The sequence below is a fragment of the Glycine max genome, chromosome 1, assembly GCF_000004515.6.
Source record: "Glycine max cultivar Williams 82 chromosome 1, Glycine_max_v4.0, whole genome shotgun sequence".
NCBI classification, from domain to species: Eukaryota; Viridiplantae; Streptophyta; class Magnoliopsida; order Fabales; family Fabaceae; genus Glycine; species Glycine max.
Window position 1 is genome coordinate 37,720,747 of NC_016088.4, and position 17,721 is coordinate 37,738,467.

Genomic DNA, 17,721 nt, shown 5'->3' on the forward strand with positions numbered 1-17,721 from the left:
CAATTAAAGCAATGAAAAGCACAAAAGAACAAGCTAGGACTCAAAGAGAAACCTAGAATGGCTCTAGAGTAGAGTAGAAAAACTCTAAAAAAAAAAAGACTCAAGAAACCTCTAGTTTTGGCACTTGTTTTCAAAATAATTTTCAATTGAAATTTCAGAACTAGGATTGGTATAAAATAGGCACCAATTATAGAAAAAATTTTGAGCCAAAACAACAAGCACACTTTCCTTTCACTTTTCTTTTTTTTTTCCTGGACACTGATTTTTCTGCCAACTTGTGAGATTTTTCTTTATTTTTCCTTTAATCCAAATCGCTTGGTTCTTTTTTTATAATTTTGGTCCAGATGTCTAAAAAATTCAGTAAATGTTTCAACTCAAAAAACATAGTGACCAATTCCCAGTAATTTATACAAGTTCGTATGTTCAAGCTGCCAGCACCAGCGATTTCAACCTAGAAATCAAGAGTAGTGTTTATGTTGCTTAAGGCTTGGATAGTTACAATTTGTGTTTGCTTATGCTCAATTATCTTGAATAACACAATTAAAGAGAGCTTAAGACTTATTTTGATTCACAAATCCAGCCACAACTCAGCACCACAACTCAACTTCATCATAGGCATCATGTAGGAAACTTAGAAAGCAAAAAAAAAGTTCAAGAACAAGACTACTTCTAGGAATTGATTTAGAACATGTTATGAACTAAATAACATGCATGAATTAGACTCAAAATTCAAAAGATAGGCTAAGAATGACAAGAATACATGAACAAATGTATCTAGAATTCAATCAACAAAATAAAATTCAACACAAACTTAGAACATAATGTGACAATTACTATGACTAAACATGACTCTAAGACAACATGGATTAAGTGATTTACACTTAGATTTTTGTGTTTTTTTAATCAATATTTTGGAAGAAAATTTAGATCTAAGGTTCAGCACAAGAATATTATGAATGAAAAATGATAGAACCTAAAATCAACACAAAAACAAGATTCAAGAGTAGATCTACAAAATTTGAACCATAGAAATGCAAGAACAAGTGTAGATCTAAGATTTAATCGGTTTATTTTTTTTTGAATCTACTCTAAACAGTACCAAACCACAAGACAATGGAGGATATACATGGAGAATAAGATGAAGAACAAGGAATTAAAGAGAATTCACCGAACAAAAAGATAGAGGAAGCAAAAGAACATCACCTAGATGAAGATGCTCTTGATACCACATGATGCAAACTCCATTGGAGCTTGTAGGCCTAAGATCTTCTTCATCAATGGATTCCTTTTCTTCTTGGAAGATGAATGGCAGCGGAATGGAGAAAGGAAGAGAGAGAGGAGACGCCACTTCAAGGAGAAGATGAGTCTAGAAGAAGCTCACCGCCATAGGAGGCCATGAATAAGAGCTTGGAGGAAGAAGGAGATGAATGAAGGGAGAGGGAGAGAAGAGCACGAAATTTTGTGCTCTAAATGAGCTTTGAGATCTGAAGTTTAATATTCAAATGATCAAAGTTCAAAAAAATACACACACATGACCTCTATTTATAACCTAAGTGTCACACAAAATTGGAGGGAAATTCAAATTTCACTTGAATTTGAAATTGAATTTGTGGAGCCAAAATTTCACTAATTATGATTAGTGAATTTTAGTTATGGTTCAGCCCACTAATCCAAGATCAATTCCAAGATTCTCCACTAAGTGTGCTTAGGTGTCATGAGGCATGAAAAGCATGAAGGACATGCACAAAGTGTGACTATATGATGTGGCAATGGGGTGTAGTAAGCAAATGCTCACCTCCCCCTCTAAAATTTAATTGGATTGGGCTTCTACCAATTCAATTAAATTTATTTCCAACCACACATATCAAATATCCACTTAGTGCATGTGAAATTACAAAACTACCCCTAATATAAAAACTAGTCTAGGTGCCCAAAAATACAAGGGCTGAAAAATCCTATATTTCAAGGGTACCCTACCTACAATATGGAGCCCTATATACAAGGACCAAATATAATGACATCCTAGTCTAATATGTACAAAGATAATTGGACCCAACCTTGGCCCATGGGCTCAGAAATCTACCCTAAGGTTCATGAGAACCCTAGGGCCTTCTTCAGCAGCTCTAGCCCAATCTTCTTGGAGCCTCTTGCTCATGGTTCTAGTGATTGGTCCCTTCCTAGGGAGGATTGCATCATGATCCCTCTTGTTGGACTAGACTTAGCTTAAATAGCTTATGAAAGTTTAGACTAATTTAGCCTAAGCTTTGTCCTCAGATCCCTCTTGTTGAACTAGACTTAGACCAAACAGCATTATTGTAACAACATATTTAAAACCAAAACTTAATCTGCAGATCCCTCTTGTAAGACTAAGTTTCAATTATGCTTTATTCAAGTTCTAAGGCAATAATACATTTCCCAATGCTAAAGTCACCTAACTATGCACACAAATGGGTGATCAGACTAAGAGCATACAAAATTTAAGCACTGAAAGAAGCATTGAACACAAGAAACACAATCAATTAGATATTAAAATAATTACATCAGCTGTTCTTTAGAAATTCCCAACAAGGGTTTTTAGCCAACCATTACAGAAGAAACCCTAACAATAATGAGATTACAAAACCTAGGTATCTCTGCAAAAGATGCTCCTCTTGCTGCCTCTAGAGCTCTTTTCCCAAAATAGGCACTATGGTGTACTCTGGAATGTTGCTAAAATTATGCTATAAAAGTTCTGTACTCTAATTCTGCACAAGACAGGCTTTAAATAGGCTTTGAATCCGCGACGTTACGCTCAGCGCCACCCTCGCGCTTAGCGCGAGTAAGTGGATTTGAGCATAGCGCTAGTTGTGCGCTGAGCCTGGCTGAAGACAACTTTTGCGCTTAGAGCACTGATCTCGTGCTTAGCACGCGGCCTTGATATTGATGTTCTGCCAGAGTCTTCTGTCGTGCTATGCGCGCTTAGCCCACTGATGAGCTAAGCTCAACTGTCACTTTTAGCACTTCATGACTTAGCCTCTTTTTCACTTGAAATTGTACAGATTTCATCATTAAATTCAATGGAAATATTCTAGAGATAGCTCTAACCATAAAACAAGATTTATTTACAAACTACTACGAAATAACCATAAATTATGGGAACTATACAAGTTTTGGAAAATTTTTTCTATACAAAAGTTAGTTGTATAAGACGACTAACACTGTCCAAATTAGTTCATCTCATATAAAGTTGAACCTAATAACAACTGTTATAGATAAGAGTAAATCTGATTTACAAATTCAGAAATAGAAAAGAGTAAAAAAATTCAGAAAAACTAATAACAGAAAGATAGGACAGATGAAGTTATGTTGTGAAAATAACTCCATCTACATCAATTCTGCAAGTACACTTACCAGTATCTTTGCATCTTAATTAGTCAGAGTTGTGAAAATTGAGTTCTCTTGTCATTCCACCTTTTTTTAACACAATGACTCTTGGTAATAATTTCTCTTTATTATTTCTCAGGATATGTTCACTGGAGGGACAGACACAACTGCAGTTACTCTACAATGTTCACTGGCAGAACTAATTAACCATCTGACAATCATGGAGAAACAAGGAAGGAGATTGACTCTATCATTGGCAAAGATAGAATGGTAATGGAAACAGATATAGATAATCTTCCTTATCTCCAAGCCATAGTGAAGGAGACACTGAGGCTTCACCCTCCATCTCCATTTTTATTGAGAGAGTCAACTGGGAATTGCACCATTGCTGGATATGACATTCCAGCAAAGACTCAGGTTTTCACTAATGTGTGGGTTATTGGTAGGGGATCCAAAGTACTGGGATGACCCTCTTGAGTTTAGGCCTGAAAGGTTTCTTAGCAATGATAATGAGAGTGGAAAAATGGGTCAACTTAGAGTCAGGGGACAACATTATCAACTTTTGCCTTTTGGGAGTGGAAGAAAAGGGTGTCCTGGAGCTTCACTAGCACTAAAGGTTGCTCACACCACCCTTGCTACTATGATTCAATGCTTTGAATTGAAGGCTGAAGAAAAAGGAGGGTATTGTGGTTCTGTTGACATGGAAGAGGGACCTTCATTTATTCTTTCAAGAGTTGAACCCCTGATTTGTGTCCCAAAATCAAGATTCATGCAATTCCCTTTGTATCATGCTAAATACTAGTTCTCGGTGTCACTCAAATTAAGACCAAGTATGAAACCTAGAAGCATTGGATTTTCAATTATCATACTATCAATTAAGAGTGTTGCTTCTTTCTTGTTTTTTCTTTTTCTTTCATTGCTTGGTTGTTCTTCTGAAGTATAAATGAGTTGACTATCCGTGAATTATTCAAATCCTTTCGTTAAAATTTTAGCCAAATTTGTCGGTTTAATTAAAAAATGTTTAAATAAGTTTCTAATCCCTCAAATTTAAGTCATTTTCGTTTTTTGTCCTCCAAATAAAAAATTACTAACAAAGTTAGACTCCTTGTTGATGTAGTAAACAAAGTTAGACTCTTTTGGTCCCTTAGATTGAAAATTAATTTTTTTAGTCCCTTGAATTTAAGTGATTTTTTAGTCCTCTAATTTGGAAATAATTAATTATGGTCCACAAAATTGATGTTAAGAAAATATGTTGATGTAGCTGATAGTGTGTTATCTTATAGTTTAAACTCTCAAATTTAAGATGACAAGTAATGCTTTAAAGTAAATTTTGAAACAATTTTAAACCCCCAAAATCAGGAAAGCCAAATCAAACATCGTGTTTGCACATTTTAGCTACAAGTCATCATACCTTAGTCCCAAAATAAAACTGAAAAAACCTAATTGTAAGATGAGATGTGAAGAGAGAAAAAGAACATGAGTGGGCAAGAGAGATGTGGAGGGAGAGAAAAAGAACATGAGTAAGAGAGATGTAGAGAGAGAGTGGGCAAGAGAAAAAAAAGAAGCCAGCAGAGAGACGATAACAAGATGAGATGGGACCTTGTCATCGTGGTTGTGGTAGTAGCCACCTAACTGCAAAGTGGGAAGGGGAGACTAAGAAAGATAAGGGGAAATTCTTAAAATTATAATCCTACATTGAGTACTTCAAACCATCGATCTTAAAGACCCAACATATCTAACCTAGGTTAGTTCTAAAAACTATTTTGAATTGAACTAAACTGATAACTAAATTCAACAAGGCAAACACAAAGGCACAAAAATAGGCAGACAACGATAGCATATGAATTACTAAATGTTGGGTTCAACCATTTTTCTATCATGGAAGGAAAAAAAATGTTTCACGAACAGTGATACTTACCTTTGATGGAAACTTCACTGATCAACTTCTCTGACGTTGCTTCGCAGAGATTGAAGACACAAAGGCACAGTGCAGGTGAGCTCGAGGGTCACTATAAACACAAAGGCATAATAAGCATTCAATTCCTATGAGGGTGAAATAATCAAACTCGAAGACAAACAATTAAGATGCTCTTTTAGCTGAAACTTCAACATTAATATACTCAATCTCAGTACATTAATGTACAGAAAAAAAAACATGAAAATAGTCTAAAAATATTCTGATTTCATGAAAGGAAATAGACAAGGACATGACAAAATGATAGAGGGCCTTCGTCATATACAAAACCAAACTCGTAAAGATTGACATAACATACAAAAGAGAAAAAGGGATAGCCATTGGAATTGGAATGTCCTATAGTATTATTAGTATATGCAACACATAAGCTGGAAGAATCAAGAAATTGCTACATTAAACATGTGGGTACAACCAAATCAATTGTTATGTTGCCAAGCTTTAGCTTATTGGTTCCCCGGTCATATAAACTATTTGCTATACATAAATGCCTCTTCCCCACTCCACCAACCCCTCACTTTACTCTCCCTCCCTCCATAACAAATTTAATTCAATGCACATCTCAAATCAGGAAAAATATGCAATCCACAAAGTCAACCCTATTCATTTATCTATGCGCATTGCTTAAATTTTGTAGCAAAAATCAGAAAGGCAGCTTGCAACGAAAACCATTCAAACAAAGGAAGAAGCAGACGCCACTCGAAGCAGGGTGCTCACTCACGCTCTAGAATAGGGGAAATCACAACACGATTTATGACCAGAGAGCAGAGAAAGAAGCAGGTTTGCCCACATACCTAAATCGCAACACTCACGAACACGAACTCGAACGGGAACTGGTGCGAAGTACTCGAACTCCAACTTGAACACGAACTCCAAATCCAACTCAAACATGAACTCGAATGGGAACTGGTGCGAACTCCAACTCAAACTCCAACTCCAACACGAACTCCAATTCGAACGGGAATGGCAGCTTGAGTGAGGAGGACAAACAGCCTGAGCGATGAGGAAGAAAAGGAGAGAGGGTTTTGGCAACTGGTCGCGTGGGAGGAAAATAGATTTTCGAGGTTTTAACTTATGAATGAGACAACATCGGTTTTTTAAACGTAACCGATATTAACTAGTTGATGTCGACATCGGTGTTTTAAAAAAACCAATGTTAACTTTCAAAACCAATGTTAACTAGTTGATGTTAACATCGGTTTTTCAATAACCGATGTTAAGATATCAATGTTAACATCGGTTTTTGAAAAAGCCAATATTAACATCAACTAGTTAACATCAATTTTTTCAAAATCAATATTAATTAAGTTAACTTATTTACAAAAATATCATCGCATTTTTTTTAACATTGGTTTTTAAAAAATGGATGTTAAGTTTGTCATGATAAATCATAAATTGCAGTGGTGAACTAGAGCTGTCAAAACGGGCTAGCCCAGCCCACATGGGTAAGCCCGCAACGGGTTGAGCTAAAAGTGGGCTAGCCCAGCTCGGCCCACTTTTGTGTGGGCTAACAAAATGTCAGCCCGGCCCGGCCCATCACGGATTGGTGGGTTATGCGGGCTGACCCACTTTTCTGCCTTTTTTGTAAAAAAAAATAAAATTATTCCAAACAACTTAAAATAAAATCCAATATAAAAACCAAACTAAATCAAATCCAAACATTCAATATTAAAGTGATTGAAGTCTTCAAAATAAACATTCAACATTAAGATAATTGAAATTTAAATATCATCAAAAATAAACTTCTAAACTATTGAAATTAAACATTAGAGTCATGGACTGTGAAATCCAGAACAACTTCCTCTTCTTTTTCAACATCACCATTAATTTCATCTACAAAGACAAAAAAAAATAAACAATATCATTAATAAGTCAAATAAATAAAACAACACACATATTCAAATTTCACTTGAATTTGAAATTGAATTTGTGGAGCCAAACTTTGGAGTCAAAATTTCACTAATTATGATTAGTGAATTTTAGTTATGGTTCAGCCTACTAATCCAAGATCAATTCCAAGATTCTCCACTAGGTGTGCTTAGGTGTCATGAGGCATGAAAGCATGAAGAACATAGTGTGACTATATGATGAGACAATGGGGTGTAGTAAGCAAATGCTCACCTCCCCCTCTAAAATTTAATTGGATTGGGCTTCTACCAATTCAATTAAATTTATTTCCAACCACACACATCAAATATCCACTTAGTGCATGTGAAATTACAAAACTACCCCTAATACAAAAATTAGTCTAGGTGCCCTAAAATACAAGGGCTGAAAAATCCTATATTTTTAGGGTACCCTACCTACATTATGGAGCCCTAAATACAAGGCCCAAAAATAATGAAACCTTAATCTAATATTTTAAGAACAATTATTGTTATGCTTTTACCCATTACTTGATATTGATTATGAGAGTGAGAAATTATATAAATGTGAAATTTACTCACATTATTGTTATGATTATTTTAAGAACAATTATTATGATTATATGCTATAAAACTATACTCATATCTTTGATGATTTCAAAGTTAAGTTAATTATTTTATATTTTACTCTTTTTACTTATTTAAATATTAATAAATATGAAATATACAGGTTATAAGAAAATATATGATAAGTTATTTTAATAAATCATAATATTTGATATATTGTATTTTATGATGATAACCCCATGAAAAGATTGATCATCAATATGTTTAATTTTAAAAGATATTCATAATACTTACAAATTTCATTTATAATGAATTATTTATAATAAATTATAAAATAAAAAAATTATTTTATAAATATTTTATAATGCAAAAGTTTAATGAATTTAAATTTAAATAATTATAAATTTATATTTACCATTTTCTTTTTAATTTATACACATAAGGAGCAAATCATGGAAATTTTCAATAGGCTTAAACATGTTTGAAGATAATACCTACGTAATTAAAAATATAATTAATTTTTTTACTCAATTTTAATGTAATTATATTTAATATGATACTAAATATTTAGAAAAGAATAAATTTATTGATATATATATATATATATATATATATTAAATAATATTAAATACCAATAAAATATTAAGAAATTATATTTGTAAGAAATTAAGAAAGGTGCAAGCTTTGCGTAGTTGCCTTGCGGACCATTAACCCTTACTAATTCAATTCAATTGTGCTTTTCTATTGTTTGGTCTTGTTCTATTACCGAATGTGAATGGTCACTTGTGTTGCTAGCTACAAAATAAAAATTTAATTTCTTAATAATTATAAATTTATAATAATAATAAAATAAAATAATATATTATTTTAATTTGATGAGTTGACGGGTTGATCCACCAATCCATGGGTTGAGCCCACCTAACCCACGGGTTAAGTGGGCCGGACTAAAAAAATTGCTGATACCAATTTTATTTTTTTTAAATTGAGCTCGACCCACTCTAGTGCGCAGTGGGCCGAAACCCATATTAACGGCGCTATGGTGAACGTTAGTAATTTAATAAAAGAAGAAAAAACAAACAAAAAAAGAGAGACCCATTTTAACGACTATCCCGAGCTGTAGAAGAAGATATGAGGGGGGTGTTTCTTCCATGGAACCCACCTTGCTTCCACGACGCACTCCATCTCCCTTCCGTCTCGCTCCTGCCAACGAGACCCTTCTTCTTCACCCTCTCAGCCTCCTCCACCCCCTCAGCGCCCGTGGAGTCCGCGTCGCAGCTCAGCGCGCGCGAGAGGAGGCGCGCGAGGAGCGAGAGGAGGGAGACGAGGAGCGGCGCGAAGAACTGGAGGGAGGTGGTGGAGGAGAGGCTCATGGAAAAGCCCAAGAAGCAGAAGGGCTCGTGGATGGACGAGCTGAACCTCGACAATCTCGCCAAGCTGGGTCCACAGTGGTGGGTCATTCGGGTCTCCAGGGTTAAGGGAAACGACATTGCGCAACTCCTCGCTCGCTCGCTCGCCAAGAATTATCCCGATATGGAGTTTAAGGTGATTGTTTTTGTTCTTGTTGGTTTGTTATCTGCCTTGAAAATTTTATTCTTTGGGTTCTGAGGGTTTGGTAACTGCTGTTTAGGTGGATAAGGACGAATGGTTTAGACTAGTTGTTCACATTTTTTTTCACAAAAATATTAAATTTGATTTTTTATAATTCTTTTAGAGAAAATAGCTTATACACAGTCATAACCAACGATAAGTTTTTTAATTTTTATGATAATTATTATTTTGAAAGTCATATCAAATCAAATAGTAATTTGTAATTGGATGACAATGTAAAATTGTTTTACATTATCGATGCATGGTCATTTAACTCTAATTTTTATCTTTTAACTATTTAATATAGTTTATTTGATATGAGAGACTGAAAATAAAAGTATTGGGTGTAGTGTAGGTAGTTTAGAGAATAGTTAAAGGGTAAAGTAGTTGTTAGCTTAGAGAGGAGTTGAAGTATAAAGTAAACTAATGACAAGTGGAGACCAAAAGAGAGTATTTTCTTTAATTAATATAGTTATAGATTATAGAAGTTATAGATGAAAAAAAATTGTAAAAAAAAAAAAGTAAAAATCTTGAAAAGAATGTTCTAGTATTTATTTAAGGCTTTAAGTGCATATTTAATCACCTCTTCTTAAGTGAAAACTTATTCAGGAGTTAGATCAGGAAGTTTATTGAAATGAGTTAGAAGAGTTTATTTTAATAAGCTTTTCCATGAAGTTTATTAAACATACTAAGAACAGTGTACAATAAGGTTTTAACTTGCTTACATAAGTTCAACTAAGTTTTCAACCATTCTCATGATAATTTTCAGTAAGCTTCATAATTAAGCTGGTAAATAAGTTCTTAGAAGTGTTTAATTAAGTTAGTTAGTCAAATATATCCAAAAGTTAAAAAGGACAAAACTTAGATGCAGTTACAAGTGTTATTGGTGCTGCTCTCCAATTTGAATTGGAATTTCACTTCAGAGGTATATGTTGACCTTTATTGTGAACCTTTATTACACGAATTATCAAGATGAAACTCCCATTTCAATTAGAGAACAACACCAAAAGCATCTAAAGAATTGCATTTAAGTTCTGCCTATAGCTTCTTAAAATCTTTTATTTTGTTGTTGTTCATTTTAACTTGGACAAATGGTTTTTAGTTTGCTGTTAATTTTTATGAAAAGTGCTTGTAGTCTCCTTGTTTGAATGAGTTTTAGAGAATGGCCATGTTAATTGATGTTTGTAGCAAACAACCCCACCAGCTTAGGGGATGAAAAGAAAAAATTGAATTCAGTGAATGAGAAGTGATGTTCCATATAAGTTTATTTTATTTATTGATTTGGTAGTGTTTGGTTTTAGATATATGCTCCATCTGTCAATGTGAAAAGGAGATTGAAGAATGGCTCCTACTCCGTTAAACCAAAGCAACTGTTCCCAGGTTGTGTTTTCTTGAGATGTGTGATGAACAAAGAACTACATGACTTCATAAGAGAGTATGATGGTGTTGGAGGCTTTCTTGGTTCCAAGGTTGGAAACACGTAAGAATCTGCTGCTTCTGCCTTTTGTCATTTAGAATTTTGATGTAAATCATTTTATGCAAAGTTGGGTTATTGGGCAAGGCAAGATGCATGATGATAGTTGAGAAGTTGAATATATGTCTTCAATTCATTAGTTATGATAAAGTGACCTGACCACAATCTTGAAAACAATTTCAGACAAGCAATCATCTGAATGAAATTTCTATCTTGTTTCCATTGGTTTACTTGACACGTTAATCAATGGTTAAAGTACAAATTTTTTAAGTTACACTCTTTACTGAATGCAAAGTTTGATAAATATAGACTCTGTTTGGATAAGTTTCTCCATAAGATCTTATAGGAAAAGAAAATAAGAAGGAAAAATGAAATAAGTTTCCCCATAAGAATTTATAGAAGAAAATAAAAAGGAAAAATGAAATAAACTTCACTACTAAGTAATAAGCTATGATTAGCTTTGCATAAACTTAAAATCAGTTTTTTGGAGAAGCTAAATGATTTTAACTTATTCATAAAGATAATTTTAATTATGCATAAGCAAACATATAACTTATGCATAAGCTAATTTTAGTTTATGGGGGAAACTTATTTCATTTTTCCTTCTTATTTTCCTTCCTGTAAGTATTTATGGAAAAGCTTATCCAAACAAGCTGTCTTTGAGCATTGAGGGGTATATCTGATCAAGTTATGATGAATTCAGTTGCTAAGATTTTCTAAGATTTCAAACAGGCAGTATCTTTTTAGTTTGTCTACACTTTTAAGTTTTAATTAATGATTTCAGATGTTAAAAATATCTTAAATCTAATGCTTCTAATGCATATATACTGAAAACTCATAATTATTTTCACATTTGCAGAAAGAGACAGATCAATAGACCGAAGCCAGTGTCTGCTGAAGATATGGAGGCTATCTTCAGACAAGCAAAAGAAGAACAAGAGAAAACTGACCAAGCTTTTGAGCAAGAAGAGAAAAAAGCTTCCCTAGACTCTGGGATTCGCAATACAGAATTAGAACCCGATGATATTTTAAATGCTATTGTTGATTATAAGTCTAAAAGGGGATCTAGAAAAGCTTCTAACCAGGTCAAAGCCACAGATGCTTCATCTACTCGAATCAATTATAAACTCCTTGTTCCAGGTTCCACCGTTCGTGTTCTATCTGGAACATTTTCAGGGTTTACAGGCACCCTCAAGAAGCTGAATCGAAAAACCAAATTGGTGAGCTTCTTCCTTAACATGCATAAATTGACATAAAGATTATTTTTCAGACACACACAAGTTAATCTGATTAAAATTGCTGGAATGCCAATATGAAATAAAAATGCTTATGAAAGCTGTAAATAATGTGTGAATTAGCGGGTCAAGTAATTATGTGAATTCTTTTCTCCCTTCTTTGTAGACTCAAATATCCTTCTTCATGCAGGCCACTGTGCATTTCACTCTATTTGGGAAAGAGAACATAGCAGACATAGACGTTAATGAAATTGCTATAGAGACAAACTGATGGTATGCTTCACGTGTCCAGCAGTAATCATAGAATCGCCAGTAGTATTGAAAAGAAAAGCTTTGAAGAGTTGCACACTGCATGCTCTTTCAGCATTTTTCCATTTGTGGATGAAGCTGGATTTCTTTATAGAGAAATAAATGCATTCTTATATCTTACCTGGAGCTTACTTGTGTATTTTGAGTCATGCAGAAGTTAAGAAATTCACTGCAAGTTTAGCAGGACACAGGTGGAAGCCTTTTGCTGGTGCTTCATTCCCAAAACTGAAATCTTAGATGTATACGCGCTGAAAGCCTAAAATATGAGGTTTGTAGTTGCATTATGGTATTGCTAATGCAGATTTCACAACTGAATCCCTCATTCCCACTGGCTCTGTAAAAGGAATTGATAATTTGACATAATGAATGAACTTTGTGATTATTGAGTTAAAAAGCATGAGTTGGATTTGTACAACTTTGACTAAAAACAAATTAGGATGACGTGACGTAGTTTTCTTCTCCATTGTGTACATGTTTAATTATTTTTTTGGAAAAAACAATAAAAAAATCTTGAGTTCTGAAACTTAGTAATAATATTTCCTATATAATGCCTTATAGGCTCAGTGCCATTTCTAACCATTTGTTTTGTTAACTGATACCAGATATATTGTGTTAAGTTTTATTGAGAGATTAAAGAAATAATTGACATATCATCAGTTACTTACTGGGTTGTCTAATGTAACGAACATTTGTTGATTCTCTTTAACAAATGCTTGAAAGGTAACATATCGGATGAAAACTATCTTCATTCCCTGCGTCATTTTAAATTGCTATTTTGCCAAGTCAATAATTATAGCTATGTTGGTCACTTGGTTGTTAGAAGTCATGACTACTGGTTCTATGAATAGGAGGACAATGTTAATTTTTAAGTCATACCCAAGGCATGAATTTGAATCCGTAAATAAGAATAATCAAGGCATCACTTGAATCAATCACCCATTGGTAATGTTATCAAGACGGTTCATAAGAAGAAAAGTATTTATTATTGAATCAATTACCCATTGGTAATGTTATCATTAATGAATGTTTAGAAGAAAAAAAATTGATACGTAGGAATCAAAATAGAATGAGAAGGATTATAATAACTCACATTATGGGTCTGTTTGGGTGTAAGCTTCTCTAAAAGCACTTATAGAAGAAGAAAATAAGAAGAAAAAAAATGAAATGAGATTCTCCATTAGCTAAAATGAGTTTTCCATTACCTAATTTGTAGATATCATCTCATCTTTTAGAGAAGTTATATTGGTGAGCTTCTAAAAATTAATTCATGGAGAGCTTATTTTTACTTATGGAAAAGTTCATCTCATCTTTTTTTTTCTTATTTTCTTCTTTTAGAAGTGCTTCTAAAGAAGCTTACCTAAACAGACCCTATGTCTAATCAATTGAACTGAACTAAATTCCTTTGAAATGTTTAGAAAATCAAACCAGTTATTGAATTCAATATTTAGAAATGACTGATATATGGTTTATTGTTTGATAGCTTAAGTTAGAATTTCAATATTTCTTTAGTAAAATCATCTACTGTATAAAAAAAAAGTAAAGCATAAAAATTTATTAAAATTCAAATCTTGCTAATAGAATCAAGAGCGGTCAATTTAGAATTTAGATGTATAAAGTTTAAACTTTATAATTTGATAGTTTGGTGTACACTTCTATGATATTTTTACATTGAATTCAAAAGTTCACTGACTTAGCGAATGTGTTTCGTTGTTTTTAAGTGAAATGAAATATTTGTTTGTTTTATTGTTTTTAGTTCCAAAATATGCGCTTTTTTTTACCATTCGTAAATTGCTAAACGTTGAAGTATAATGTACCGCATTAAAAGACATGATTTCTAGCTAAAAAGCTTCTTATCTTTGCTATCTGAAAAAAAAAATGTATATAATATTTTTTTATTATTATGCAACTTGAAATTTTATTTTTAATTAGTTTCTTTAATATCAAACTATTTATTTTAATGAATTATTACATTATTTATTTTGATTTATAGTTAAAATATTTGATTTCTAAATTAAAGTTGATAATAAAAAAATCAAAATTATATGTACACCATAGCGGCCAAATCCCAACAAAAAGATATTCGATTTTACTTACTTTTTAAGATGATAAGTTTTTAAAAATAAAATTTAAATATTACATGTTCATTAAATCAGCTAACTTTCATATTTTCGGTTCAACTTATCAACTTTCAGCTAGGTTATGAGTTTTCAGCTAGTTTATAAGTTAATTTTATCAAACATGACCTTAGAAATGAGATAACTATGAGTTTGTTTACTTAGAGTTTTTTAGTTTTTTTTTTAAAAGTGTTTTCTTTTAAAGGATTATATAAAAATTAAGTTGTTGTTTTTGTTTTGTTATAATTATAAAAAAAAATATTTTGTACTTTAAAGTTTATATTTCAGTTTTTTTCACAAGTATAATTTTCTTTTGTCCTGTATCATAGACCATATGAATATTCAAGAATTAGGAGTAAATAGTTTCAAAATTGTTGGCAGCATGTCCTTAGCTTTTATTTGTTCAATGCAAGGTTTTAAAAAAGGGTCCTCAACCTCGATTTAGACCGCAACATCAAGATTGTTTAACTGTCTTTGACTTGCAATTGGGACCATATTGATCACATTTGTCCATGATTTGTCGCAATATCAACAAATACAATGAAATCAAAACATGACCACGATCGATATTTAAAACCTTGATTCAATGTAAATAGTTATGGAGCTGAAAAAATAAAAATAAATGGTAAATAGCTTAACTGAATCATGGAGGAGAGGCAGAGGCTCTCATCTTTGAGTTCCTCTAAAAGCTGTTTTCAACTGTTGTTGTCATATTCTTTTCTAGTGTTCCTTTGTATCTCTAGTCGGATTCGTACTAATAAAGTTCAGCTGGAGTTATGATCGAAAAAGAAGGAAACGAAAGTTATGTGGAAGCCTTTTTTATTCATATGGTAAGTGATATAGAAGTCTTTCTGGAATGCTTTTAAATTAGGCAGACAAGGGAAGTAGTGGCCATATTGCCATACTGATACTGACCTCCACTAGGACTTAGCCACAACAACACCTAGTTTAGTGGTCCCTACGTTTCTAATGTTTGATCTTTAGTGAGTGTTTAGTTTTGGTAGTGATTCTACTTTTCAGAATTTTATGATATCATCTTAAAATTATAAATTATAAATTTAATTTAATCTTACAAAATTGACTGTTATTCCTCCTTATATACAGTTGTCAATGTGAAATCTCCATCAGTTTGTGTCATCTTTGGAAATCTATGCTCCAAAATCAAGTTTGGCCATGATCTCCGGTTTGAAGTAAGGTAACATTCACTTGCTACTGTGTTTAAATTTTTGTTTTGAAAACTGAATAAATGAACTCGGATTGGATTATATCATTAGAATTCATATATACATGGTTACAAGACAAAAGAAACACAAGATCTTCGAGAATAACATAAAAAATAACTATCAAATAACTAAAGGTAATAAATGGGGCATTGAAGTTGTGATAACAAATGAGAATTTTATATTTTTAAGTTTTTATTATTTTTTTCTATTTTTTCTTTCTTTTAAAATTTTGGTGAGTTAATCTGCTTGTCTATCCGTAAATGGGGTGAGCTACATTTTTCAACACATCCCACAAGTAGGTGATTTGACCTTTGTGCACGTTTTGGTAAGATTACGACAAAGCAGGGCAAAACGATCCACTTTATCGTCTCTACTTGATGTGTTTTGTGCATTCATTGGAAGGTAGAATTTTAACCAATTTGTAGAACAACTTAACTTACTATCACAATTCACAATAATGATGTAAGTGTAATTTGTAGAACAAGTCGCTACTTTATTTTGAAGGGAAGACTCAGCCATAGCCAAGATATCTTGAGGTAATGTAACACTCCAAGGACTACATATCATAATAGTCTTTGCATAAGGTTGGATATAAATTGACTAAGCTTGTGGACATTGAAGCTTAAGTTAGACCTAGTATTAGTAAAATACAGCAAACGCATATAAATTTCCGTAAGACTTGTGATCTGATTCACATTACTAGAAGAAATTTGACAGTTATTTAACAGACCAACTTTTAATCTTGCCACCTCCAATCCTTGAAGAAATTTTAAGTGCTTGAGATCCTTGAATTTGAACTGATTATCCAGAATCTGTTTAACAGATTGGATTTCACCAATGTCATGTTTTGCAAAAACTCTGTTGTATGTCAACCTAAACTAACAAATAGTAATGTGAGGTCCAGTGCGTTTAACAAATAGTGTAATGTGAACCAGTCATGTAGACCTCCTCATGAAGTTCGACATGTAAAAGGATTATTTACATCAAGTTAAAGTACATGGCAACCTTCGGCAACATAGGAGTTGAAAGCCAATGATCTTAATAATAAGTGATAAGGTATTAAAATAGTCCAAACGTTCCTAAGGCTAAGAGTATAACTCTTAGCAACCAACAAAGATTTGAATTGCTTAATGCTTCCATCAGCTTTGTGCTAAATTTTGTAAACCCATTTACATTTGTCAGGAAGTTCAATTAATATCCATGTTTTATTCTATACAACAATTTCTTGATTATAGCATTTCCCCATCACTCGTGTTTAATAGTCTATTTATAAGTTTTTGGTTCTGGTACTTGGGGAAAAGACAAAGCATAATTTATATATGCAGGGGAAAGATTATAATAAGACCTAATATGATAAAGGATAGAATTAGCATATGGATGTGAATTACTCCTTTTTTTTGTGTCATTTTTTATGTAAAAATCAAGACATATAATAAAAAATTTATTCTAATAATCTAGTTGGGAGATTTTTTATTTTATTTTTACTTTATCCCTTTTTATTTGATAAAAAAAAGTAATTAATATGATCTTGAACTTGAGCCACATATAAATAGAAACCATTTTTATAATTTTAAATAAGTGATTTTGATTTTTCTATTTTTAAATCAATACATTCTGTCAATAATTTTGGTCTTCGTAGAAGTTAAACTCGTAAACTTTTATTTAAAGGTAAAACAATAAACCACAAAAACAATTGGTTTGTTTAACTAATTTTATAAAACTATTTTAGATGTATCAGTTATTGAGATTTATTAATTTGTATATTAAAATCAATTTACAAAATAATTTATATATTAATTTCTTAAATTTAATTATAAATTGATAAAATAAAAAATATGTAAACTATTCAAAATAAAAATATATAAAATGATATAAAATAAAGGTTTAAATATGTTGGAGATGTAACACCCTAAAAATAATCCAACAATTATTTAGATAAAGATATCTAAATATACTTTTAGTAAGAGAAAAGATAGATTAAATTATTTTAAAATATTAGACTGTTATTTTTA

General features: G+C 32.2%; 1 protein-coding gene across 2 annotated transcripts; it reads left to right on the top strand.

The window, feature by feature from the left end:
• The first annotated feature begins 8,828 nt into the window (after positions 1–8,828).
• Positions 8,829–12,766, top strand: LOC100815839 (uncharacterized). 2 transcript variants are annotated; one of them, XM_006573265.4, is made up of 5 exons: positions 8,838–9,309; positions 10,656–10,834; positions 11,688–12,048; positions 12,254–12,336; positions 12,527–12,766. In XM_006573265.4, exons 1-4 carry the CDS (start codon positions 8,896–8,898, stop codon positions 12,332–12,334), a joined length of 1,035 nt encoding a protein of 344 aa, XP_006573328.1. In that variant the 5' UTR covers positions 8,838–8,895; the 3' UTR covers positions 12,335–12,336; positions 12,527–12,766. The 2 variants fall into 2 exon arrangements, with proteins under 2 accessions (XP_003516923.1, XP_006573328.1); XM_003516875.5 differs by having other exon boundaries at positions 8,829–9,309; positions 12,254–12,766.
• Positions 12,767–17,721: the final 4,955 nt, after the last annotated feature.